Here is a 25750-nt window from a genome sequence, read left to right as displayed (position 1 = left end):
CAAGGGCTGGGGGAAGGGATGAACATACTGCATTTGCCTTCCAATACTCCTCCTTTTAGGCACAGGTCTCCTTGGATGTGCATAAAGGCTTCTCTAAAACAAAAACAGGCCACTCAGCTAACACTGAACCCCTTTTTCATTTGTGCCTAGTAGGGAACATACAAATCGTGACATAAAAGTAATTACTATCAGCTTTGTATGCGTAATTGTTTTAAAAGTTTACCACCCAAGATGTCACAAAAGGGATACTGGCCAACTACTACTATATGCAGAGGGGTCTGAATCAGAAAAAAATAAAAATAGATAGAGGGTACTTTTTTTTAAAAAGATTTCATTTATTTATTTGACAGAAATCACAAGTAGGCAGAGAGGCAGGCAGAGAGAGGGGGTTGGCAGGCTCCCTGAGCAGAGAGCCTGATGTGGGGCTCAATCCCTGGACCCTGAGATCATGACCTGAGCTGAAGGCAGAGGCTTTAACCCACTGAGCCACCCAGGCGCCCCAGATAGAGGGTACTTTTTGTCATTTAAAATAAACATATCTTTATGGAGTTGTGGGAAAAATGCATATGTTTAGAACTTTTTAAATTTACTTTTTATTTTTTAATATTAACTATTATTAAAATAGAACATATAAATTGGCTCAGTTCCCCAGTCATTAAAATGGCAATATACTCTTTTAAAGAAAGCAGTGCAGAAAAAACTTTCTGGTCTTTAATCCCCAACACAAATAGAGCAATTTAGAATTATAATTATCTCATTTTATCTTGTAAAGACAGCCCCCCTGAGGTAGGTATTATTGTCATTCCAGTTTTATGCATTGAGAACTAAGGTTCAAGAAGGGACTAGGTCATGAGGCAAATCAAATTTCATTTGATACAAATCTACTTATCATCCACTCTGTGTTAGACACTATTCTAGTTACTGAGAATATAAAGGTGAACAAGAGGTTTTTCTTTTCATTGTAATGTTAAAATAAATACTTTTCTAAAATGAAAACTAATTACTCCTAATGTGTTATGTTAGAATGTCCCTTATTCTTTCATCTCCAACTCTGGCCAGGTGTGACACAGTGTTTCTGTCTAGGATACAGGCCTGGGGACCCTTGTCTGCGCTGGTTACAGAACACAGTAGATGGTGGCAGTAGGGAGAATTTGAAAAACAGCATAATAGCAGGAGGGATCTTACAAGATTTCAAATATCCAGGTGGCCACAAGACTGAGTCTGGGAAAGCCAGCTAAAGCAATGAGGTGCAGGTTGGTAGAGGACCCAGAGAGGCAACAGTACAGGGGGGTCGGCAAACAGAAAATCAGCGAGTTGGTGGTGATAGGGTCAGAAGAGGGAGATTTACACTTCCTCCAGAGGATAGGAGTCCCTCTGTTTAGAGACTAGGCAAAAGAACCTTCACAGAAGCCTTCAAAACGGAGTTCCACAGGATGTTAATAAGCATTTGCAAAAATTTCCTGGTCATTTGGGAGAAGTTGCATGAATGAAAATTAAAATGGTTTCTTCATTGCCAACTGGGGCACTGTAAAACTGCTGATCTTCCTGCCCCCACCCCACCCCCTCCGTTTTCCTGATTTAGCTGATTTCTCCAGACTGTACCTCTGAAGCATCACTATGACTATATACATCAATATGCTCCAAAATAACATAAATCCCCAGGTCAGTGTCAGGTAGTCTTTGTTCCAGCATTACATACTGTACTTCTCTACTTTCCATAAAATATGCTCACGCACAAATGTCACATAGTAAGATAATTAGGGAAAAAGATAGGGTTTCTTTACAAATATCTAAAAATCAATTCTGCTTAAAGAATTTAGAGCTATCTCACCTAAAGAATTGTATAGATATCTATATACCATACGATAGAAAATTTTCTGTTATGAAAGGTATTTTGGTATATATTAAATGAGAGTTGATATGAAAATCTACTGTCAAGATGAAATTTGGAATCGAGAGATGTGTGAGTCCTAGTCCTGCTATTTGCTCTGCAAGACAAATCACCTAAGCTTTCTAAGCCATTGTTTACTTATCTGTAAATGGGGATAATCATTACTGGACCTCTAAACCACATGGGTCCATATGAGTCTGAAATGAAATAATATATATCAAAGTACTATGTTGACTAATCTTCCAAAAAATGTGAGCTGCTATTGACATAAACATTGTGTCCTGGTGTGTACTCCAAAGGAGGTGTCTACTTTTGATGACCACTGTCCACACCTGGTCCTGACTAACTTGAAATCTTGGCCATAAACTACCTCCCACATTGATGAGATTTCTGGTTCATTGTGAGGGATAATTGATCCTTGGTCTCTGTTACATTTTTATTGATCCAAACTTGGCTGACCCTCTTGGTCATGGTGTACTGCTGACCTAGGCAATTCTCACAACTAGGGCTGGAGACTATCACAATCTCTTTTGAGCCAGGGAACTTCTGTAGGCATGGCTGCTTGAGGACCATGAACTCTTCTTGGCAATAAGGAACAACTCTCTCTCTAAACACATAATTCTCTCCATAGCTTTCACTGATGGAATACAAACCTACTTCACACTCATGTTTTGAACAGTAATTGGACAAGCACAACATGAAATAAAACAGCATTCTTTCTTTTGATAAAAACAGTGCACTGCATGTCTAGAAGAGGACTTTTCTCATGCTTTGCTTTTGTTTCTGTCCCAAGTGAGGCAGAGGTTTTAATGTGATCAACTTTAGAAACTGATAAAGGGTTAAATAGCTGTCACACAATCTTTTCGTACACCTTAGATTTCCTCACGTATAAAGAAAATGGACTATGGGAGATTGAATGATGATGCCAAAATAATCCCCCTAAATCACCCTTTTCTCCCCAAACTGTCATTCTGTGACATGACAGATATTATAGATTTGTTTGAGAAAAGAGTCATAGAGAAAAAAAGAAAGTGTTTTGTGTCTGTTTCCAGAGACCCCCTTGGGCCATGCTGGGAAGAGCACTGAAAGGCTGAGGATGATGTCAAATCATGTTTTTTTAGGTCCAACAATTTTGTAGGACATTGAATAATTGGTATTTAATTTACAGAAAAAGAAGTTTTCTCTTTAATATAAGTCTGTGCTTGGAAGGGTAGATAAAGGACCATTTATTTCTAATCCTTCCATCAGAGATAGAGGAAGAGAAAAACAGAGTTTATCTGGGCGTAAAAACATTTGCAAATAAACCTTTGTTTTCATCAAGAAAAACCAAATGGAATCTTTCAAATGGCAAACACAGTAATTGTTGAAAGCAAAAGGTCACAGTAGATTAGTTTTATTGAAAAAAAAAAGAAGTGATAAAAGCTCTTTCTCCTTTTCTAAAACTAATTAAAGAAGCAGATGAAAGAACTTTGCTGTGGTAAACATGCTGTTCACTGAAGCAGGCTTCCATTTAATTTCATGCTGGGCTTGCTTAATTATTGTGCAAAACACAATTCGAGGTGAGTAAACTTATATGAGTATGAACGTGTGCATGAATTTGGCTGTAGATAAAATCTTGTTGAAAAAGCAGAAAAACTTTAGCAGAAATGCATTATTACTTAGATGGAGATGATCTACAGGAACGTATATCTAAACAAGGACTATCCTATTACTTTGTATTTGTTCATATTTGCATTCAGGCTATCTTTCGGGGGAAAGTTCTGAATGTCTAAAACAACATAGTGAAGGGTAAGTATTTTGCTCTTTCTAGTGATTGGGGCTACTGATAAAGTCTTGATGATTTTGGCATTTTATTACTACTTGAAATAAAAATGACTTAAGTGACATAAGACAGCTGTATTCTAGTCTTTGCTTTGCCACTGTCCCATCACTTGTCAAATCACTTAACCTCTCTGCATTTGAGTGTTCTTTGTTTGCAACAGGCTGGGTTAGAAAAGATAATTTGTTATTCTCCAATTAAATTACATTTAGAGGCTACTATATTCCTACAGTAGAGGAAGTCCAGCTCCATTTAGAAATCAGTTTAGAGATGACCATACCCAGATACAAAATTCCAAGTATTACAAGGAAGTACAGAACTACAACTGATGCATTTACTTTCTTTCTTTCTTTCTTTTTTTTAAAGATTTTTTTTATTTATTTGAGAGAGAGATCACAAGTAGGCAGAGAGGCAGGCGGGGGGGGGGGGGGAATAGGCCCCCCGCTGAGCAGAGAGCCCAATGCAGGGCTCTATCCCAGGACCCAGAGACCAGGACCTGAGCCAAAGGCAGAGACTTAAACCCACTGAGCCACCCAGGTGCCCCATGCATTTACTTTCAAGGTTCTTACCTTTTATCTTATAATGAGCACATTTAGGTGTCCAGGGAAATGTATAACAGCAGCAGAATAATGCATTACAGGCAGCCTATTTAATAGATTGTGTCCCACATTTGCTACTTTTTAATACACACACAAGAAAGAATTTTTAAATGCTTCATTAAAAAGTAGTCCATGATTATACTTAACTTTTAGTCTTATGCCAAAAAGATTTGTTTTACAGAGTTTAGATATTCGCTGATGTAGTATAAGATAATGACCCAGTACAACAATTCTATTCATACAGCTATGAAGTCAATTAAGTTCAAGTTGATGATTTAAGAGGGCATTTTTATGCATTTCTTACCTTAATTTCCAGTACATTTTCATTGCCTATTGAGATCATCACTGGCTTTTCAAAAGGCTTAAACACAGGATTATGTACATAAATGAGATCAAAGTATTTGGAATGGATCCCATCTAACATGAAAAAGGCTTTGGTTTTCAGAGGGAGCTGCAGACTCAGCTGTTGCAGTGAAGGAGTTGTACAGCAGATTATCTCTGAATTAGAGCGATGTTGACATGCCTATAGTAAGACACAATTATCCACTGTAGACAGAAAATAGCTTGACAACATCAATAGCAACTTCCACATTTCACTGTTTTAGACAATCAATTAAAAATATGTAATTTTTGAAAAAAAATCAGCATTTAATTTCTTAATGTTGAAGAACACATTTCTGGTAACATGACAGATGCAAAATTATCCTAACAACACAATCTTGAAAGGAACACAGGGCTTCACTGGCCTGGAATAAGCTATTCTGATCTAATTGAAGATGGCTCTCCCTCCTCCATCACTTTTATTTTCCTTAAGATGACAGGACAGTCAGTCACCTGGAGGGACTGTCTCTTTGTTTATGAAACAGAAATGGCAGAGTGAGAGCTGGACTTTGTGTGGTTAGAAGTCCTTGATCCACACCATACCTCGAAAATAAGTTGTGAGAATCCAAAGCCCTTAGAAGGAGACTCAGTGTCCTCAATTAAGAATTAAGATTAAAATGTTACTCACAATGTGTGATATTACATGTTAAGTGCTTTGCCAACTACTGTGCACCATACTGATGACATTATAATTAGCTATGTAGTCAGGTCATTTTATTAATATGTTTCAAGCTATCAATTTCTGAGTGCCAGGTTCTGTGCAAAATACTTTATAGGCTGGTCTCATTTCATCCTCACAACAGTCCTAAGAGATAGGTACTATGATTCCCCACATTTTACAGATGAAGAAACAGCTTTTTGAGCTAATGTTAGGTCACACAACTCCGCATGGCAGAGTAGGGAACATAAATCCTAGGCCATTGGCTTAAATTCACTGCCGTAACCCCGTGCTCTATGACTTCTTACTCACTCTATATTCTATATCTGCAGATCTTTTCTTATGCTATTTTACAAAGGCTCTGCTATTATTACTTCATGTGCTTTTATCTCTCACTTCAAATCTTCCCCTTTGGAATTCTGATTTATGGAAGTTTGGAAAACGTGGCTTCCTCTCGATTGTGCTTAGACTAAACCAGCAACACAAAGTGGCACATTTGAGGTTAAATGGTTGCATTTTTTCCCCCAAGGAAAAGACAAACAAGCAACAACATCCTTAGATTTCCTTTTCTTTGACAAGTAGAGTTGGAGATAAAACAATTAGTTATGCCCACAATAGAAAAAGGACTCAGGATATACATAAAAAGCACAAGCAAAATTGGGTATTTGATATTTTCTTCTAAAAATAATTTAAAATAATTATTCTACATTTTAAAATGCATGTTGTAAGCATATAGAGAAAACAGATACATATAGATATAATGGAAACAAAGTATTAGTTTTATGTCAAATTCATATTATAATGCCAAAAGCTATTTATTATCATCTTGAAACATGGAAATGAAGTTTTACTGCCAACACAATAATTCTCTATTAACAATAAAAAATTTGAAAACGATACAATAAACTGCTGGCTTCTGTGCCATTTGTGAATTAATTAATATTAATTTTGTTAAGATGGTGTATTTTTATTTTATTTTATTTTTTTAGTATTTTTTATTTTAAAAAATTAGAGTTTGTTGGACTTAAAAGTTATCATAGCTGGATCAGTATATCTAAATCAGATCTGGCCAAGAGTTTTTATTTGTTAAATAATAAATGGGTTCATGGTCATGGTCAGCTTCATATTCTGTAAGCACCAAGAAACACACAGTTCTTTATAAGGTATTTTCCAAACAATAGTCAAATTGAATTGTTCATTCTCACCTAATTCTAATACATTCTTCTATTGTGATAATACATTTGTGGTGGAAACAAGAGAAGTTTACATTTCCAGATATGTAGAGGTAAGATTTTTATCTTCTATCATTGTTTGAATCTCCCTTGGGTTATGGAACTCTTATGTTTAACATCTAGGAGGTTTTTAAAGAAATGTTTGATTACAAATATATAAATAAAGCCAAAAGGTGTCTACATGTCATCATAATGGTTATGAGGGAGAAGGAAATTTAGCTATTATTTTAATAACCTAGGCTCAGCATGATTAGATAAACTAATAATTTCTCAGATTTCTAAAGAGTCACACGCCAACACCAAAAAGGGTATCCTTATTTGGTTAATGAAAAATTGTTCTGTTTAGCTGTGGAGAAGTGATACTCTTTAAACTAATAGCAGTGGTGTTCTAACTTTATTTGTGGCCATGTGTGGGGATTGGTTTTAAAGCTCTCTACTTCATCCGGTAACTCCCTGGAGTACAATCTCGCAGGAATATGATAAAAATCTAATAATACTCTTTAGAGGTGATGCAATGTGGCTGATAGAGAAGGTCAAGAAAAATCTCATTGGAGATGACCTTATTGTTTGGTGATTTGGCTTGACATTTTTAGCCCCAAATTGGTTTTTGTAATTAAAGAACACTGTGGCCTTAGTCTTCAAGAAATATTGGATGGAGAATCTAAAAGAAAGTGCTGTAATTCAATCTATCACCTGCCCAATTGAGACCCTGCTTGAGAGGGGGCACTTAGAACTTTTATTTTTAGTTGAGTGCACAAGTCCAACTAGATTATGGTATTTTATATTAGAGAAAAACATCAACAAAAATATGAAATCCTTGTAAATAATTCCAACCTTCCTAAAGTCTAAACTAAAACTACCATTTCAATGTAATCTATATAAATTGTGAGACCACAAGATAGGTCAATCACTTTTAAGGAGGCATTTGTTTAATTTTAATCAGCTTTGCAAATAAAAGAAGGGAAGGTAGAGAAATACCAAACAACATACACTCTAGGACATCAGCCTTCTAATGGTCTTTCTCATTATTTGATAACATGCTAACAAAGGGACAAGAAGAACAGTAACAACACTGGGATGTAAGAGCACATGTGTGCTGCCACTTAGAAAAACAAGGATGCTGCAGCAATATTAGAGCAAAAGAGCAATGTTCTTTGGTACATTAAAAAAAGGGAGAGAGGAATGCTATGGACTGAATGTTTGTGCCCCTCCCAAAGTCACATGTTGTAACCCTAATCCTCAGCATGATGGTATTTGGAGATGGGGCCTCAGGAAGGTAATTAGGTTATAAGAATTGAGTGCTTATAGAGTTATAGTCCCCTTATAAGAAGAGATTCAAGGGGTACCTGGGTGGCTCAGTGAGTTAAGCATCTGACTTTGGCTCAGGTCATGATCTCAGGGTCCTGGGACTGAGCCTCTCTTGGGCTCCCCACTTAGCAGGGATTGCTTCCCCCCTCTGCCCCTCCTTTCCCCCCCTCCCCCTGTTTATGTGTAGGCGTGCTCTCTTGCTTTCTCTCCTCTCTCTCTCAAATATTAACAACAAAAAAATAGAGACCCAAGAGAGCTTGCTTCTCTTTCTCTTTCTGCCATGTGAGGATGTAATCTGAAGGTGGTCTTCTGCAAATCAGAAACCATGCCCTCACCAGACACCTGGATCTGCCGGTACCTTAATCTTACACTCCCCAACTTTCAGAACTGCAAGAAATAAATGTTTGTTGTTTAAGCTACCCAGTCTACGGTATTTCTGTTATAGCATCCTGAACTAAGACAAGGAATGATGTAGTTTCCTATCTGTACCAACTATCTTTAAAAACACTGCCTCAAGTTGGTAATCATCATTTGTGTCTAGCATTGTGTGAGTGTGTGTGTGTGTGCATTTTATAATGTTTGCCTGAGGCAAGATAATTTTAGTTGTTTTATAAAATATACTATTGGATCTGTGTTGCAAGGAAGGTAACTAGCAAAATTAAAAGCAAAACCCAAATGTCCTATGTACCCAGAAAGCTAGGGGTAAAAGCAGAGATGCAGAGTTTTAAGCACAACCATCTCTCAAAGCACTTACCACCGTAAAATTCCTTCTTGCTTCATGTACATTTATTCCCATCCTCAGGACACTAACTGAATGCAAGTTTTTTCCAACAGCTGTTATTGTGCTCCCACCACTGGCAAAATAAAATAGAAAAATAGTAATATTGAGAGGTCCTTTCTCTACCAAGTATTTTAAGAAAGAAGTTAAATTACCTCCCATGTGGTGACTGAAATTTACAGTCACAACCGAAGTCAAATGGAAGTTCTGTGGTAACTACTTTTTGGAAACAGTTATTGAACTAAATATATATTTTAAAATTTCTATATAAGTTGAGGAAATGTATTTTTCTTTTACTCACAAAACATACAAAAGAAATATTTTTTCTCTTTTAAAAATAAATCCAAATGAAATGAACTTAATTATTGTTAGACAGAATTGATGGAAACAAGGCCCAAAGATGAACTGGGCCCAAAGAAATACTTATTCAAAGGGCGTCTGGTATAGGGGAAAGTTGTGTCTAAAGTAGGCAGAGCAAAAATACACTGAAGAATGGAGGGAAAAGAGGTAACTCCTCTTTTGGGCACTAAAGTTAGTACAGACTTGACATGTACATAATGTAAGTGCACAAATACTAAGGTGTCACATTAAACTGTTGCACTGAAATCCATTTAACATGTAATAGAGTAGGATAAAATGTTTCTTGGCATGATCCTAGCAATGATAAAGTCAAATTGTACTCAAAACCTGAATGTAGTTTTCACTCCTGAATTAGAAAGGTGGCCTTTAAAAGAAATGCAACAGCATCAAAGCCAGAGATAAAACTGCAATTCCTCTTGACTATTTGACAGACAAATCATTCTTATGTTCATTATTTTCTTATACTCATCAGAAGCCTTTACTTACCTAATAAAAGATCTGGTTGGATGAATTGCATAGACAATGGGGTCTTCCTGGTAACTGAAGCTGTTCATCTCTCGGTTGGCTAAGTCAATTTTCAATTTAATAGGAAACTCAGTTGGAGTGGGTTGAGCTGGGGTATAACATTCGAGAATACTATCCGACACACTGAACAAAAAAATTAAGAAAATTGACCTTAGCTATTAGATGCACATATTTTAGAATTATATGCATAAATCAAAAGTGTATCATTCAATGGCTCCTAAATGAGAATTTCCAGATGCGTTTAGAAAAAAGCTTTTTTTTTTTTTTAAAAGATTTTCTTTATTTATTTGACAGAGAGAGATCACAAGTAGGCAGAACAGCAGGCACAGAGAGAGGGGGAAGCAGGCTCCCTGCTGAGCAGAGAGCCTGATGCGATGAGGGGCTGGATCCCAGCACCCTGAGATCATGACCTGAGAGGAATCATGACCTGAGTGGAATCATGACCTGAGCTGAAGGCAGAGGCTTAACCCACTGAGCCAACCAAGGGCCCCCAAAAAAGCGCTTTCTAATGTAGCCTATTTACATTTGACTGGGTCCCAGACTGAGCCTTGTTATAGACAAGCCATCTAAGACTTCAAAACATTTGGGATTTTAAGCAATTTTTAAAGTATCTTTTTGATATTTGATTAAACTGAGTTCTTTCACCTCTAAGAATCAGAAACCTAACTTCCCTCTAGACCCAATCTCCCTCATGTTTCTCACGTCCCCAAAGTGATTTAGCCAAATTGTAAATCTTGATGGAAATGTTTAATTTATTGTCAATTATCAGAATCTCACAGCTCATAGCATAGCCAGGATACTAAGACATAAAACTAGAGAAGGTAGATGGGAAGACGAACTTAAAAAGTGGAATTAATCAACATAAGGGAAGGGTAGAAAGATCAGCAAAAAGGTAGATGGATATGGGAAGGAGGAAGTTTTGTCAGTAGGGGAGTAAATAATACACATCTTGATTTTCCTCCACACACACACAAAAAGAACAATCTTTTCTTGATTTGTTAGGTGTAGATACTAATCCTATTTGATTGATGCAACAAAAAATAATTTACAACACCTTTTTAAAGTACATGTTTTTCCACCAATTGAAATGTGTCTAGAATTCCCACTGTTCAGGTACTTTCCATTTAAAGTTAGCAAGGTGCCACCAGTCTTAGGACCATAAGTTGGAGAAATACTTGTTATTATAGGATCCTGAAAAGGAAATAAAAACAAAACAAAGTAACTTGTTAATTTTATGACTCTAAATAGATTAAGTAACAAATATCCTATGTTCTCAAGAATTAGTGCTTCGACTTACCACATAGGAAAATTTACTGTATTGTGCTGTCCCTCGACCATTTGCAATAATTATGGATATATTGAAATGCTCATTCAATGCAGGACCAACTGTGCATTTCAGCCTGAAAAAAACCCAAAGTTTAATATGTTGCAAATCCAAAGGCATTTTCTGGTTTGGCTGTTTTATGTGAAGGAACATTAACTATAAATTGTGAGCTGGTTAATCTGAATAGCAAGCAGAGTTTTGTGGTAAGCATTAGGGCTAAACATCGTATATTTCCATTTCTGTACTATTACACTTCACATAGACAACACAGGAACTGTTAAACCTCATCAATATAGACTTCGCCAATAGAAAAATTCATAATAATCTAAGTTGAAACCTCTAAAATTATAGGCATAATGTTTGGCATACTTAAGATAAAGAAATATTTCAATACCATATGAAACAATGGGCTAATTATAAATAAACCAAATCTCTTCATTAAAGTATGTCAACAGGTACACTTTGTGGTTACACGTGTCACCTTAAAAATAGTGAAGTTGTGACAGACTTTCCACAGAATTATTTTTGAATTAATAATCTTACAGTCCTGAGAGTGTATAAACGTGATTTGTTCTGTTAAGCAAATTTTTAAAGAAGAGAATGAATTATGTTTTACTTTTACAGGTTCTAACATATAAAACAAGGAATAAGGACTCACGAGGAAGATTTCTAGGAAGAATTTGTTTTCCCGTTAGCCTAAACAAGTACAACATTAATTGATGTTTTGGTCTCGGTAAATGAGTACATTTAGACCTCTGTGTGATCCTGGAAGGAATTCTACAAGGCATAAAATAAACACTTGATAGAAGAGGTTCAACCATAAAGCTTGAAATGTTTGGCTGTTATTACTACTACCTGATAACTAAAAATTTCCAGATCCTCCATTCAGTATGGGATTTACATTTGATAGAAGGCGAATGGAGAAAATGGTGGAATAAGCACACCTCTTGAATCAGGAGAGCTGAGTCTGAAGGCCTGTTAAATTCTTACTCTCTGGATTGCCTCTGCTAAACTACACTCCACCTCGTTTTGTTCTTTTCTTTTTTTTTTTTTTAAAGATTTTATTTACTTATTCTATAGACAAAGATCACAGGTAGGCAGAGAGGCAGGCAGAGAGAGGAGGAAGGAGGCTCCCTGCAGAGCAGAGAGCCGATGCAGGGCTCAATCCCAGGACCCTGGGATCATGACCTGAGCTGAAAGCAGAGGCTTTAACCCACTGAGCCACCCAGGTGCCCCTCTTTTTTTTTCTTTTTAAAGATTTATTGATTTGTCAGAGAGAGAGAGCACAAGCAGGGGGAGTGGCAAGCAGAGGGAGAAGCAGGCTCCCTCCTGAGCAAGGTCCCTGATGTGGGGCTCATTCCCAGGACTCTGGGATCATGACCTGAGCCAAAGGCAGACAGATGCTCAACTGGCTGAGCCACCCAGGCATCCCTGCATTCCACCTTTCTGAACTTCAGACAATACCTCTGTAAAATTCGTATGGTATTTCTATCTTCTGGGATGAATGGCTAAATGAGATACTCTCCTTACATTACAATACCAATAAATATCAGCTGAATATAAATTTAGGTGCATCAAAAAAAGAAAGAAAGAAGTCTCAAAAATGTGACTGAGCTGCTTTACTACATTTCTGAGGTTTAGAAAGTAAATTTAGAAGAGAGGGTCTTTATTGAGCTCTTTTACTGATTTTTATAGAAAAAGCCATTGGAGATTCTATATTTGAAGACTTTAAAGATGGAGCAACTTCGCCCAGTGCTGTTCTTTCAAATCTACCCAAACAATTTCTAAAGAAATGTTACAAAAATGGTTGAAAAATTCCCCGATGCTCTTCTTCTCTTTGCCTAGGTAATGTCACCTTTCTCCTTTTTTAATCCTGGTTAAGTAAACAGGATTAAGAACAAAAAACAGTTCCGCAAGCGAAGTTAGAGGGCCAAGACTCTTTCTGATTCAAGATGTGGACTTTTGGGACAGTCTTTACAAGCATTCATTCTAAAATACAACCTGTTTTTTCCAACCACACCCCAGAAAAAACATTTTTAGATCCTTACATATTTGTTGTGCTCTCACTTAAGGTCAAGGTGCAGCTCTCATTTCCAAGGAGAACTTTGGTTTTCTTTAAATCAAATTTATTATTCCTCCTGAATCCGAAGTCCCAGCCACATATGGTCAGCATCGTTCCTCCTTCCAAGGGTGCGCTAGTTGGGAAAACCTACAAGGACAACCGAGAACTTAAAAAAAAACTCAAGACATTATTTTTTGTTTGTGTGCAAAACAAACACAACATGTATTCTCACTGAAATTTTTCTATTCTGCCACTTTTTTTTTTTTTAAGATTTTATTTATTTGTCAGAGAGAGAGCAGAAGCACAGAGAGCAGCAGGCAGAACAGGCAGAAGGAGAAGCAGGCTCCCCGCTGAGCAAGGAGCCAGATGTGGGACTCCATCCCAGGACCCTGGGATCATGACCTGAGCTGAAGGCAGATGCTTAACCAACCGAGCCACCCAGGCATCCCTCTGCCACTGTCTTAAAAAGTGGAATTTTCACTGCAGGAAAAAGGGTCACAAATTCCACAGATGCTGGAACAAATATTAAAACTATCTAAGATGTGCTGATGAAATAAGTTGTTTTCAGGAGATTCAGAAATGGGACAGAGAGCAGATTCAACCGGGGTGGAAATGAGGGCCTTCTTGGGCCACTCTGAAGTGAATTCAGCTGGTAATCTTCTAGGGTGGAGTAGACAGTTTGAGCCCAGACTTGTACATTCTTGTAACTCTCATTATAACTCTTTCATGGGCCTCCAGTTCAAACTCTGATCAAAAATCTTTCAAGGGCCCTAGAAGTCAAGCACCAATATATGTCTCTTTCTGTGCATGAGCTGGGTGTTTGCTACAATCTTGTGCTACGGTATTCCCAAACGAGAGAAGTAAAAATACCTCTTGGTATCCAGTGTTTTCACAGTTGCTTCAGCAGCTATCATAATACCGGACACATAGATGGTATTCAGTATATATCTACCATTCCCTCAATCATTATAAATCATCTACTACATGCCAAGCACTAACAAATGAATAAATTAATCTATTTCTTTGTACTTGTTAATTCATATTTATTACTGATCTGGGATTTTCCTTTCTTTCTTTAAATGTGGTCACCGTTTGATATATACCAGCTGGTTAGCTGACACACCCAGCTTTTAAAAAACTATATTAATTTTAAATCAATACATATAATATATAATTTCTATTAGAAATATATATTAAAAAAACTAGAAAGAGCCCCAAATGTGATCTGTATTGTAGCAATGTTTCTAATTATCTCTCTTGGCATTATTTTACATCTCATTTCTAGGGCTGATTTTTTTCTCCCCCATGTTCAATGTTAAATAAATAGGTTCATTTTTCTATTGCAGGCTTACTTTTGGTGTGTTGAAAGTAAAAAGTGAGCTCATTAATAAAATTCTGGCAACTGTGACATAAGATAGCAGTAGGTTCTTATGAAGTCTATAAGACAACTCTCCTTAGGCTAAAACTATTAAAACAAAACAAATTTCCAAGTTAAAAATAAGCTTCTCTTCAGCAGCTTTGTCACAATTGAGAAAGGAAATGCTCTTTGGGGGGGGGCATATTGTAAATTGTGCTGTAAAGTACAATGGTGGGAAAACATAGCATCACCATAGAGGCAACTCAAAAACCAGTAAAGGTGTTTGCTAAAGGCCAGTTAGTAAAAGTCCAAAAGTGATTCTTTTACAATTTAAAAGGGCTTTTAGCAAAATTCAAATTTGCAAATGTTTCCACTCATCCCAAGTAAACAATTGCAAATCAAAGTTTTAACTTACCCTTGCTACTAAATCCCTTTAAAGTCTTAGTTTAATGCTTTTATGATAGCTATTTTATGCATAAAATCCATTACACACTTGTGCTGTCCATGAAAACTTACCTTGTCCATGTCTAGGCAAAGGAGAACTGGTCGAGAAAAAAATGCCTGTTTATTACTATGTTAGAAATCCAGTAGGAGAGAGAGAGGCATCTAACCCTCCTGACTCTCTTCAGCCTGAGGCAGCCACACAGCTGCCTTTCCCTCCTTTCAGGAGGAGATTCCCCCATAGAAAACAGTTGCCTAAGGCTGATGTTGGCCTGATTCTGCCGCTTAGATCCTCCCTTTCTATGTAAAAATTGAAGTCTGTCACTCTACAGACATCATCACTTTCTACAGAAGGCAAATGGATTGGGTGATGATTTGAGAAAAGACACAGAGTTGTTCCATTGGTGTGTAAGCAGCAGAAATGGAGATTATAAAACCTTTGCTAGGCGGTTGGTCAGGATTCAAAAGTGCAGCTCAACTTAGCTTTCCTCCCTGGGCTGAGATATTAGAGCAGGGCATTGGAACATTTCCCCCTTAGCTTATGGGGTAATGTTCACTCTTCCAGGGGAAAAGGAAGGAAGCGGTTTTGGACAACACACCCTTGGATAAACCAACAATGAGCTGGCAAACTGAGTTATCCTGAGGGGAGGGAAACTTTGTGGGAAGGAAATGAGTGTCTGGGATAAAGCCACAGAGGCCAGGTCTCCCACCTGTCTGGATAGGGGAAAAACAGCTACCAAAGCAACTAGAACCCTTTCACAGGTGAAAATGATTTAAACGATCACATTTTCAAAACCCACCAAGATAACACATGAGAACGCTAAAACAACAATAAACCCTCCCTGGAAAATTAGAATTTGCCTCTTAAGTAGTTTAAAAAGTTATAAATATATTGGTGGTAGGCTGAATGACACCTCTACCCCTACTCCGCCCCATAAGATACCACTGTCGCTTCTTATCTGAGTCTTCCAATCAATTAATAAATCATTTTGTTGTCTCACTGGGACTGAATTCAATCCTACAAGATATGACAATTTTATCTTAATAAATTCAGAATGCATTGGAAAGTGCTCTTCCTTTTCTGAAGCATTTCTCATTGCTCTTTAAGTATGAGATCAGATAACATGTTTGAAACAAAATAATGGGCTTGCAATCCTGAAATCTCTCTTATGTGGAATTGCAAAGAATTTCAGCCACTGAACATCATGTACCTTGCAAAGTAGGTTAATTCACATTTACTGGAAAGTGAAACTATACACTAGTTGGGTTTTGTGCCTATAGTGTTTAAGACAGATAAGAAATAGATGAATAATCTGTCTTATTTTTTTGCAGTAAGAATGCTAAATGTTACGGTCTAGTGCAGCATGAAATCTTCCTAACAACTATGAACCGAAAGGGATTTATGGACTCAGCTGCACTACTTTCCTCCTAACTATACAGCCCAAACCTCACTGACTTGTGCACAATGCAATGCAACCTTTTAAAATCACCAACTACAGAAAGTTAGGAAAGGTGAGAACAGAGGGAGATTTAATACTGTGAGAGATTTTCTGGTTCCAGAAAATCCTAAAATATTTGGTTGTCTTTAAAAAACCATTTTAATATGGCTTTCATAAACAATAGAAGGAAGTATATTGGTCAAATTAAATGTTCCATTCGTACAGGCTCTAAACCTGCCCTGTATTTAAAACACAAGTTTAGCTATTTTTGAAATAAAATTGTTGTGATTCGACTGAATGTGTAACACCCCCCGCCCCGCCACTTACACACATGTACTCTCCCCATATCTCTTTCACGGAATTTCTGAGTTCAGATTTCTAGTGTCTCAAATTGCCAAGGCTGTGTTTAAAAAAGTATAAAATTGCACATGGTTTTAAAAATATACTAAACCAAAAAAAGTGTGCATACTACCACAGTATAGATTTAAGTTTGTTTTCTTACTATCTTCTAGGTTATTCCCTGGCCGATCAAGCTAAATCTTAACCACTGTGTTTCATCTAACAGAAAATGATTTGTTTAAAACCCAGTCACCCTGCACAAATCTTGCCCCAAACCGTAACTAAATGAAAACAGCCATGCACTTGGGGGGCGGTTCTTGTTCTGACTTGCACACTTTGTTTAGTTGGGCTTGAACCAGGTGACCGAGACCTTTAACTTGAGTCTTTCACAAGAATCATTTACTAAAGTCCAACTGTTCTATACGTGAGCAGGGAAGGTACATAATGGGTCCTCATAGGGAATTATTTTCAAGCAAAAATGCATTTGGATCGAGACATTTAAAAAAATTGCCATGGAGATTTTCATAGTACCAGCTATCTGCTTAAACTCTCAGCAGAGAGTTGGAAAGCACAGCCACAATGCCATGACTGAGCTCACTGCTAGAAGCTGAGTTCTCCAATAGGAGGAGGCACTTTTTTCTTGTTCAGACCACACTTCCTTAGTGTCTAGGAGAGTGCAGCTATATGGTATGCAGTTAATAAATATTTTTGGAATGAATTAAAGAATGAAATGGCTCACAGAGTATAGATGTTAGCATTAGTCATCAGTTGCACCTGTATTGCTCTTCCAGGAACTCTGAGAGAAGGCATATAGCCACCCACGGGTGTTCACTGTCCACTTGCCTCCTACACTGGCCTGTGAAGTAACCTCTAGCGTTATGTGTGATGAGACAAGATCACCATCCATACATCAGACAGGAAGAAATCTTCTGCCCTTTCTGCCACAGCATGGCTGGCATCCCTAGCTTGCATGGTTCAGCTTAAGAGTCTGGGTTGTGCCATGAGCAGATCTCTGTGTGTGGTTGAGGCTCATGTTTGGGCACCTGGTAGATTAAGTAGGTGGTGAGCAATCACTGAGTCACATTGGTTAGGAGGGAAAATGTCCCAGGGTGAGGAAATGGGGAGCAAAGTTGCTCAACAGCCACCACTCTTTTATTCACAAAGCACTAAGGGAGAGCAACTGGCTCAAGGAGAGAACTACTTATTGAGTATAAAGCAACTATTTCAGGTATAGGACTCAGGTATGTCACAGGGAAGGAAAACCTTGGAGAAGGATGGTGCTTTTGCTGATGTCTCACAGCTAAATGAATAAACTGAATTTAGAATTTTTTCGTTAATGGGATTTATGTTTACCAAAAAACATACATGACGGCTGACAGATTCCTACCTCATAGATTGTAGGCAGACAGATCTCCTGAGTCCATGTTCCAGTGGGGCATTCCTCCAACTGCACACATTTATCATGGCACCAGCCGCACTGCACAAAGGGAGGCGCGGAGAGACACTGACTGCAGGACTGGAAATGTTCACAGCCTAAGCCATTCAGTGGGATCTTGGTGATCTGTGAAGAAAAGCGATGGAAAGAACTTCCAGAGGTTTTTTTGTTTATTTGTTCAATGAAAACTAAATACACCAAAGATACATGTAAATATAATTGTATGGAGTCTACTAGGGATACCACCTATGTGTGAAAATCTTGTAATAATGATTAAGTGCTTTAAACAAAAAACCCAAATTCCTTCCTTTCCTCTGTTGTTGGTGCATATGTGATAATCACCACCATTACTGTCCAGGGAACACAAGGACTGTCATGCATTGTTAGAGGTTTTATTTAGTAGGAACATTTTGCTCTGTCTGAGACGATTTTAAAATAACAAGAGAGTATAATTTAAGCGGCTGGAAAACACACCTGAACCCCTGGGAAATTCTAAGTAAGTTTACATGTCATTTGGCATCAAGATGCACCTCCTTCTCTCAGAGAAGAGGGATTACCGGTTGGTGTCAGATTCCAATGTACATTTCAGGACTTATCTGCTTGCACTAGAGTTCTGCCCTTAGGACGTAATTCTCATTCTGTGTGTTTGTTTTTCTCATTGAGAAATACAGGACAAAAGGAGAAATACACATTATGAAGAGCACCTCCCTTTGGTCCGATCTTTCTGAATAAAGATTTAACTTGGTTTCAGAACATCTCTGGAATACTCAAGACATAATCAGAGGGAGAAGAGGTGAATCCAAGACCAAGAGAGAAGTGAAAAAAGACCATACAAAGCCCACTGTAAATATCCACTCAGGAAAAACCTTCCTGTGGAAACAGGGCTTACCTTCTTCCCAGTGACAACCAGTGTGTAGCCATTTTGGTTTAATGGGTGCTCTACAATTGCTTCAGGAGACACAGGGTGGGAATCTAGGCGAAAATTCACATGAGGGGTTGATGATCCTGATCGAGAAACCACAACCTGAGAGACAAAACATAAATGACTTCAGTCCAACAAGCTCAGTTTAAACATAGTGGAAAATGTGGATGATAATGTTAATAACAGATTAGGAGAGCTCATGGGTATTTGAAATAAAGGCCCAGTAGTTGATCTCATTGTAAATCAATACGACATCTCCTAATCTCCTGTCTTGAAGACAGTTCATCTGAATCCCCAAGGCAGACTTTTGTATATGATCTTTTAATTGTGTATAGGGAAGGAGATCTTTCAGTCAATCAGCCAGCACATACAGTCAAATCCTCACAATTTTATTGGGAACCGGAGGAGCCAAAGCTCTCCCAGGAACAGAAGATTTCACTTATGCTACAAGGATTTCAGATAACTTTTTAAAATTTATTCTCCCTCCCTGCCCCAATGGGCAGCTTTCCTTGACGTAATGGAACAGAGAGTGGATGGGGGAGTCTGGAGGATCTAGATTTAGTTCCAGCTTTGCTACTCTTAAGCCATATTTATAGATCTTCTGTGGTCAAAATAGGCCTTCAGGTACTTTAAAGTAATGTGCTGTTGTTTTTATAAACCATTGTCTAATCAGATGTTATTTTTTGGATTACAAAGTTCTGCTTCTTGACCTGGTTTTATAAGGTCTGATGGTTTTAACAATGCTTTGGAAAGAAGGTTTGATGACTTGTGTCATTCTTGCTTTCAGGTATTTCTAATTTGGGATGTTTCGCAGCTATATAATTTCCATCTTCTCTAACTGCTAGAACCCAGTAATAATGAAGTCCAGGGATAAAATCAGAATGACTGGGGTGCCAGGGTGGCTCAGTTGGTTAAGTGTCTGTCTTCAGCTCAGGTCATGATCTCAGGGTCCAGGGATCAAGCCCTGCTCTTCAAGGAGTCTGCTTCTCCCTCTGCCCGTCCCCCCACATACCCCCACTCCCTCTCTCTCAAATAAATAAATCTTTTAAAAAATTTTTAAAAAGTCAGAATGACTATCAGAGATGAACACTAAGACCTTAGGAGAGTTTAGGAGTGCTCGGAAAGCATTTTATTCTTAAATAGGCAATGGGTTTATATCTATATGAGGTGCAGGAGGCTGAGTAAAGCCTTGGGCTTGAAACTGCCTTTGTCCAACATTCCAAATACCCTTTCATGTTTCATTGAAAGTACACTATTTGCCATGGGTATGAAATCATGGGACAAACATGGGAATCTGTGAGATGATGATTAAATAACCATTCCCTCCACCTCAGCTTTTTCATTTGTAAAATGGGAATCAAAATTACGGGTGTAATTAAATGCTTAATACTCTAACAAACTTACACACAACATACAAATGTTTTGGGGAACTAGTTGCAAATTTTTTCTTCAGCACAAGGAGTCAAGACGCTTGAAACAATTTGGGAAGACTCCCAAAGTATCTAATTTGCTCCCAGACAGTGGGTTGTTGATAGAGAAAGGAACCAAACTCACATACATCCATAAAAGCTAAACATCATGACATTTTGTTCTAACACTTGTTCTACCCCAAACACTCAGCACTTTAAAAACATCTCCATTAAGCAGGGTGGCTTATATTTGCACAGAAGTTAAATGATGGATCAAAGGTCATTTGGTCAGGATGAGAAGGGATGGAAACTGTTGTTATTCCTAAATGTAGGGCCAAATAGTTGTCTTTGACTTTTGTAGCCAAAGCAAAAAGAAGTTCAATTACCAGTACTACCTCCTCGCTGGGTGCAGGTTACAAGCAGAGTATCAGGATATCAGACTTTTAATACCTCTATCCCAAATTATCCAGATTTCAGTTATTCAGTTTTTTAGTTTTGACTCACTTCTGGTGCTCACCACTTGTTTTTCCTATCTGCCCACCCCCATTTTTTTTTTTCATATTTCCCTGATTGTTGCCAATCACTTCCAACTACAAAGGTGAAAAAAAAAAATCTGTTCCTCTCACACACAAATCAAAAACAAAATCAAACCCCAGCCTCTCCTAATAACTGGACTCTGTTCTATGCCCTATTCTGTAGTTTTCACTTCACTGAAGATTATTCATCCCTCTGAACCTTCCTATGAACATTTGCATTTTGCCTCTCTCTTGTAGCTTCCATTCTATTCAGACCTGCTACATAACAATCAACTCCTAGCACCCCTTTTTCTCCTTTTTGTTCTCTTTAATATCATTTCCCATATTTATAATAAGCAATCCTTCCTAATTACTAGGTCATCCTTTTTTACTTTATCAGATATCTGAAGCCCATTCAAATGTTCATTGCCCAGAAAAGATTAACCTTTGTCTTTCTTTTCATAAAGAATCTCTTTGCATCTCTGGAACTTGGGTAGATTGATTTAATGTATTCCCTGTTCAGATTTTTTGTCTGGAGAGCACCATACATGGGGTGACTGAGCCAGTCATTGTGCTAAGAGCTTTAAATGGTTTTTTGTTTACTTCTCACAATAATCCTACAATGTAGGTACTATTAGTTTTTCCATAAAGAAAATATAACAGAAAATTTCAGCTAGAAAGTATAAGAGTCAGGTTTACAAGGAGCTTTATCTAATGCCAGAATCCGATTTGCTTGACCTCTTCTTAAAAACACTCAACTGCTACACTCTTGGAGCACCAGAGTAAATACCAATAAAAAGCTTCAACTCCGAGCTCTCAAGAGTCATTCGTGAGTCAAAGCATTAAAACAAATTTCACAATATATTTGCCTTGCCAAATACTCCTTGTTTCAGTAATCTTGGCTGCAAGTGTGCCTAAGGAGAGAGACTCCACATCTAAATAGTTTTTGATGGCACAGAGGAAATGTTACTACTAGAGCCAGTGAGTTCTACTTTTGATCACGAGCTAGGATGAGTGTGGCTTCAAGCAGAAAATGGGATGAACCAGAGAAGACAGGAAGGCTGTAGGGAAAAGTAAAATACCTGGAGTTTTAAGCAGAGGCGGTATCTCAGATGGAAATACCTTTGTGTTGATCATTAGCCCTTTCTCTGCAGGGACACCTACTGCTATAAAATGCCAAGAATGCTTTTCTATCATTAAATCCTCCCTTTATCTTATTGCTAGAATTCCAAATAATGGAGTAACCACTTTAACCCTCAAAATATCCCTGTAGCAAGTTTTCTTTTTTTTAAAGAAATTTGAAGTTCCTTTTGGTTGTCATGGAGATACTTCTAAGGACAGAACTGAATCTAGCATTTAAATTTAATTCTTAGGATAATTAGTATGAATAGAAGACTAGCAATTATCTTTGACTATGTTGAGAGCTAATCTTTAATGCTTAGGTTTCAAACCGCTCCCCCTCCCAGAACCCTTTTTCTTTAATGCTCCTGAAAATGCAAGACTAATATATTTGGGTGTGAGGGAGTTAGGGAGGAATCCAAAGGTACTTGATTGTTGTAGCTAGGATCTCAAATTATCTGGGAGAGGACATGAGGAAGAAATATATGTACAAGTAAAATAAAACCTTTGTGGCTAGGCTCTAAAAATCCATAAACCTAAACAAATTAATTTTGTGTGATATATCTTCAAAACATTAAGGCCAGATTCTTACCCCATACACAGAGACTTATTTTTCAAATTCTTATTTATTTTATAGATTATTTGTCAGAGAGAGAGAGAGAGGGAGAGAGTGAGTGAGTGTGCATAAGCAGGGGGAATAGCAGGCAGAGGGAGAAGTAGGTTCCTCACGAGCAAAAAGCCCAACTCAGGACACAATCCCAGGACCCTAGAATCATGACCTGAGGTGAAGGCAGACACTTAACTGACTGAGCCACCCTGGCATCCTGAGATTTATTTTTGGTTAAATTGTTTTAAAATTTAATTTTCCTTAAGAATGATGAATACAGTTTAACATGAGATATTTGTATGTGGCTTCCTCTCCCCCCCCCCTTTTTTTTTTTGGTTTGTTTTTTAAAGTGCTCCATGCTGGGCCAGAATTCATGACCCTGAGATCAAGACCCGAGCCAATCAAGGGTTAGACGCTTAACCAACTGAGCCAATTAGGTGCCCTACTCTCCATTTTTAAAAAATGCACAGTTCAATGGTTTTTGGTATTGTCACAGATTTGTGCTACCATCACCAAAATCATTTTGGAACATTGTCGTTATCTCAAACAGAAACTCAGCACCCTGTAGCCACCACCTTCTTCATCTGCTCATGCCGTCCAGTCCCTTGCAACCACTAATCCACATTCTATCTCTATGGATTTTCCTATTCTAGACATTTTACACGAATGGAATCCTACAGTATCTTGTCTTTTGTGACTGGCTTCTTTCACTTAGCATAATGTTCTCAAGGTTCATCATGTTGGAACATGTATCAGTACTTCACTATTTTTACTGCTGAATAATGTTCCATTATATGGACATAACATATTTTATTTATCCATTCATCAGTTGACAGACATTTGGGTTATTTCCACTATTGTGAATACTGCTACATTGAACATTCACATGCAACTTTTTATGAGAACATATATATTTTCATTTCTCGGGTATACACCTAGGAGTAGAATTATTGGATCTTGTGGTAACTCTATACTTAATCTTTTGAGGAACTGCCATGCCATTTTCCATAGGTGTGTATAATCCTACATTCCCACCAACAATGTGTGAGGGTTTTAATTTCTCTACAACTTCACTGACATTTGTTATTTTCCATTTTCTTGATTACAGCCAATCCACTGTGTGTGAAGTGATACTTTATTGTGATTTTGGTTTGTATTTCTTCACCAAATTTTTTAAAAAAAGATTTTATTTATTTATTTGAGAGACAGAGAGAATGAGAGAGAGTGAGCATGAGAGGGGGAAGGAAGGTCAGAGGTAGAAGCAGACCCCCTGCTGAGCAGGGAGCCCAATGTGGGACTCAATTCTGGGAATCTAGGATCATGACCTGAGCTGAAGGCAGTCACTCAACCAACTGAGCCACTCAGGTGCCTCTTGCCAATATTTTCTTAAATTAAGTAAAACGCACGCTTACTTCTGGAGTTTCACAGTCTTCCATCCACTCCTTCTGCCCAAGATTGAGTACCTGGGTATCACCTACTTGGCCTCCCAACCAGTGTTCTGAATATCCCCTCAGAGTCAGACTGGGTTTTTGTAAAACAAAGTCCTAAAGATGCTGGAGGTGGGGAAAGGATAAAAGATGGAACAAAAGTAGACTAGAACAATCAGTCAGAGTTGGGGTAGGATCCCTGGCCCTACTGCTTTTTTGAAACCTATTGTCTTTGGCAGCACACACACTAAAATTGAAGATCAAATAAATTTTCCTTTTGTAAGAACAGGACTTATGCAGTTCTATTTCTAGGCAAACAGAACTGAGTAGAACCTTTAATTGCATCTAGACTGATTTCTAGTTCAAACATTAAGAAAAATAGAGAATTTCTGTTAAGGAAATTTGCAATAAAAGATGATGTAAATTACTGGAGTTTGAAACTCAGTGAGAAAAAAATGTGAATTGAAAGAAATGTGACAGGAGATGACACCATTAATAAACAGATGGGGTTATAACTGGGTGTGACCTTATGGATCTTGGGAGTGGGTCTGCTTTTCCTATAGTTCCCAATACAGGGTTGGGCACATAGTAAGTTCTAAAGGCGTATCTATTGCCAAAATACATGAATAGCTTGAAATGAGAAGCTCACTTAAGCCTTGATGAAGGGATAAGGTTTTTAAATGTTTCAGATATTAATTAACCTGCAAGAGTTTGGCGTACATTTTCAGGATAGGGCTTCTAATGCCTCTTGTTTCTTGCCTACTGCAATATGATGAATGTTTGTGTCCACCTAAATTCCTATGTTGAAATCTTAAACCCCAGTGTGATAGTTTTAGGAGGCAGGGCCTTTGGGAGGCAATTAGGTCATAAAGGTAAGAGTCCTCATGAATGATATTAGTGGCCTTATCAAAGGAACCCCAGAGAGCTCTTTCCCTCTTCCAACCTTGTGAGGACACAAGAACAGCCATCTATGAACCAGGAATCGGGTTCTCACCAGAAACCAGATCTACTTCTATCTCGATCCTGAACTTCCTAACCTCCTGAACTGTGAGAAGTAAATGTTTGTTGTTTAAGCCACCCAGTCTATGGAAATTTTGTTACGGTAGCCTGAACTGGTTCAGACACCTGCTTTAGGTTTAGTATCTTCCTCAGTATGTGAGAGAAATTGGTGTTTGTGTAGAAAGAAATCAGATATGAAAAGTAGAGCTATTTATTTCAATCAAGGTAAACACCTAGTTTTCTGAAACGGGGGTGTGTGGGGGGGCATGAGAAGAAATAGAAATTGCTGATTGGTGCTGACAGCTCAAGAGATAAAAGTGGTACGACAAGGTACCAGGTGGCAAAAGTTGAATTAAAGGAAGCTTTACTCTGTTCTTTCCTTTGTTCTTTTTGGTAAATGGGCATGAGAGCTTCTATACCAATCTGGTACTACAAAGGCCAGTTATATATAAAAACAAAACCATTTTCCTTATTGTTGCAATACTGATGTGCATGTACGTTGAAATGATTGTGAGTCGAAATAAGTTAAACAGATTGAGACCTTTATAAAAAAAAATTAAGAATCTAAAATCCAAATAAGCTAGTAAATTAAAAAATTTTAAATAATGAATGCTTTCAAATCAATACTCCAAATACAGTAACTGTAGGATCTGTCAATTTATACAGAGCATATCTGTTTTTTAATTTTAAAAGTCATAAAAGTTAAAAAAAACTTTAGATACACATACTTCATGTTTTATTATTTATTTATTATTTAAAGATATTTATTTATTTATTTGGCAGAGAGAAACACAGTGAAAGATG

At 37.6% G+C, this 25750-nt stretch overlaps 1 protein-coding gene across 3 annotated transcripts in view; it reads right to left on the bottom strand.

The window, feature by feature from the left end:
* MET (MET proto-oncogene, receptor tyrosine kinase) overlaps positions 1 to 25750 on the bottom strand; it is a 114182-nt gene that overhangs the window by 27086 nt on the left and 61346 nt on the right. For all 3 annotated transcript variants that reach the window (XM_080818202.1, XM_080818204.1, XM_080818203.1), the window contains exons 4-11: positions 18838 to 18972; positions 17901 to 18074; positions 12924 to 13084; positions 10849 to 10951; positions 10606 to 10742; positions 9513 to 9674; positions 8643 to 8742; positions 4614 to 4832 (exon numbers count right to left, since the gene is read on the bottom strand). In XM_080818202.1, coding sequence (XP_080674328.1) covers positions 4614 to 4832; positions 8643 to 8742; positions 9513 to 9674; positions 10606 to 10742; positions 10849 to 10951; positions 12924 to 13084; positions 17901 to 18074; positions 18838 to 18972 — 1191 coding nt within the window. The remainder of the gene's footprint in view (positions 1 to 4613; positions 4833 to 8642; positions 8743 to 9512; positions 9675 to 10605; positions 10743 to 10848; positions 10952 to 12923; positions 13085 to 17900; positions 18075 to 18837; positions 18973 to 25750) is intronic.

This window comes from Martes martes, assembly GCF_963455335.1.
Source record: "Martes martes genome assembly, chromosome: 11".
NCBI classification, from domain to species: domain Eukaryota; kingdom Metazoa; phylum Chordata; class Mammalia; order Carnivora; family Mustelidae; genus Martes; species Martes martes.
This window is presented reverse-complemented; position numbering and strand designations above follow the sequence as displayed.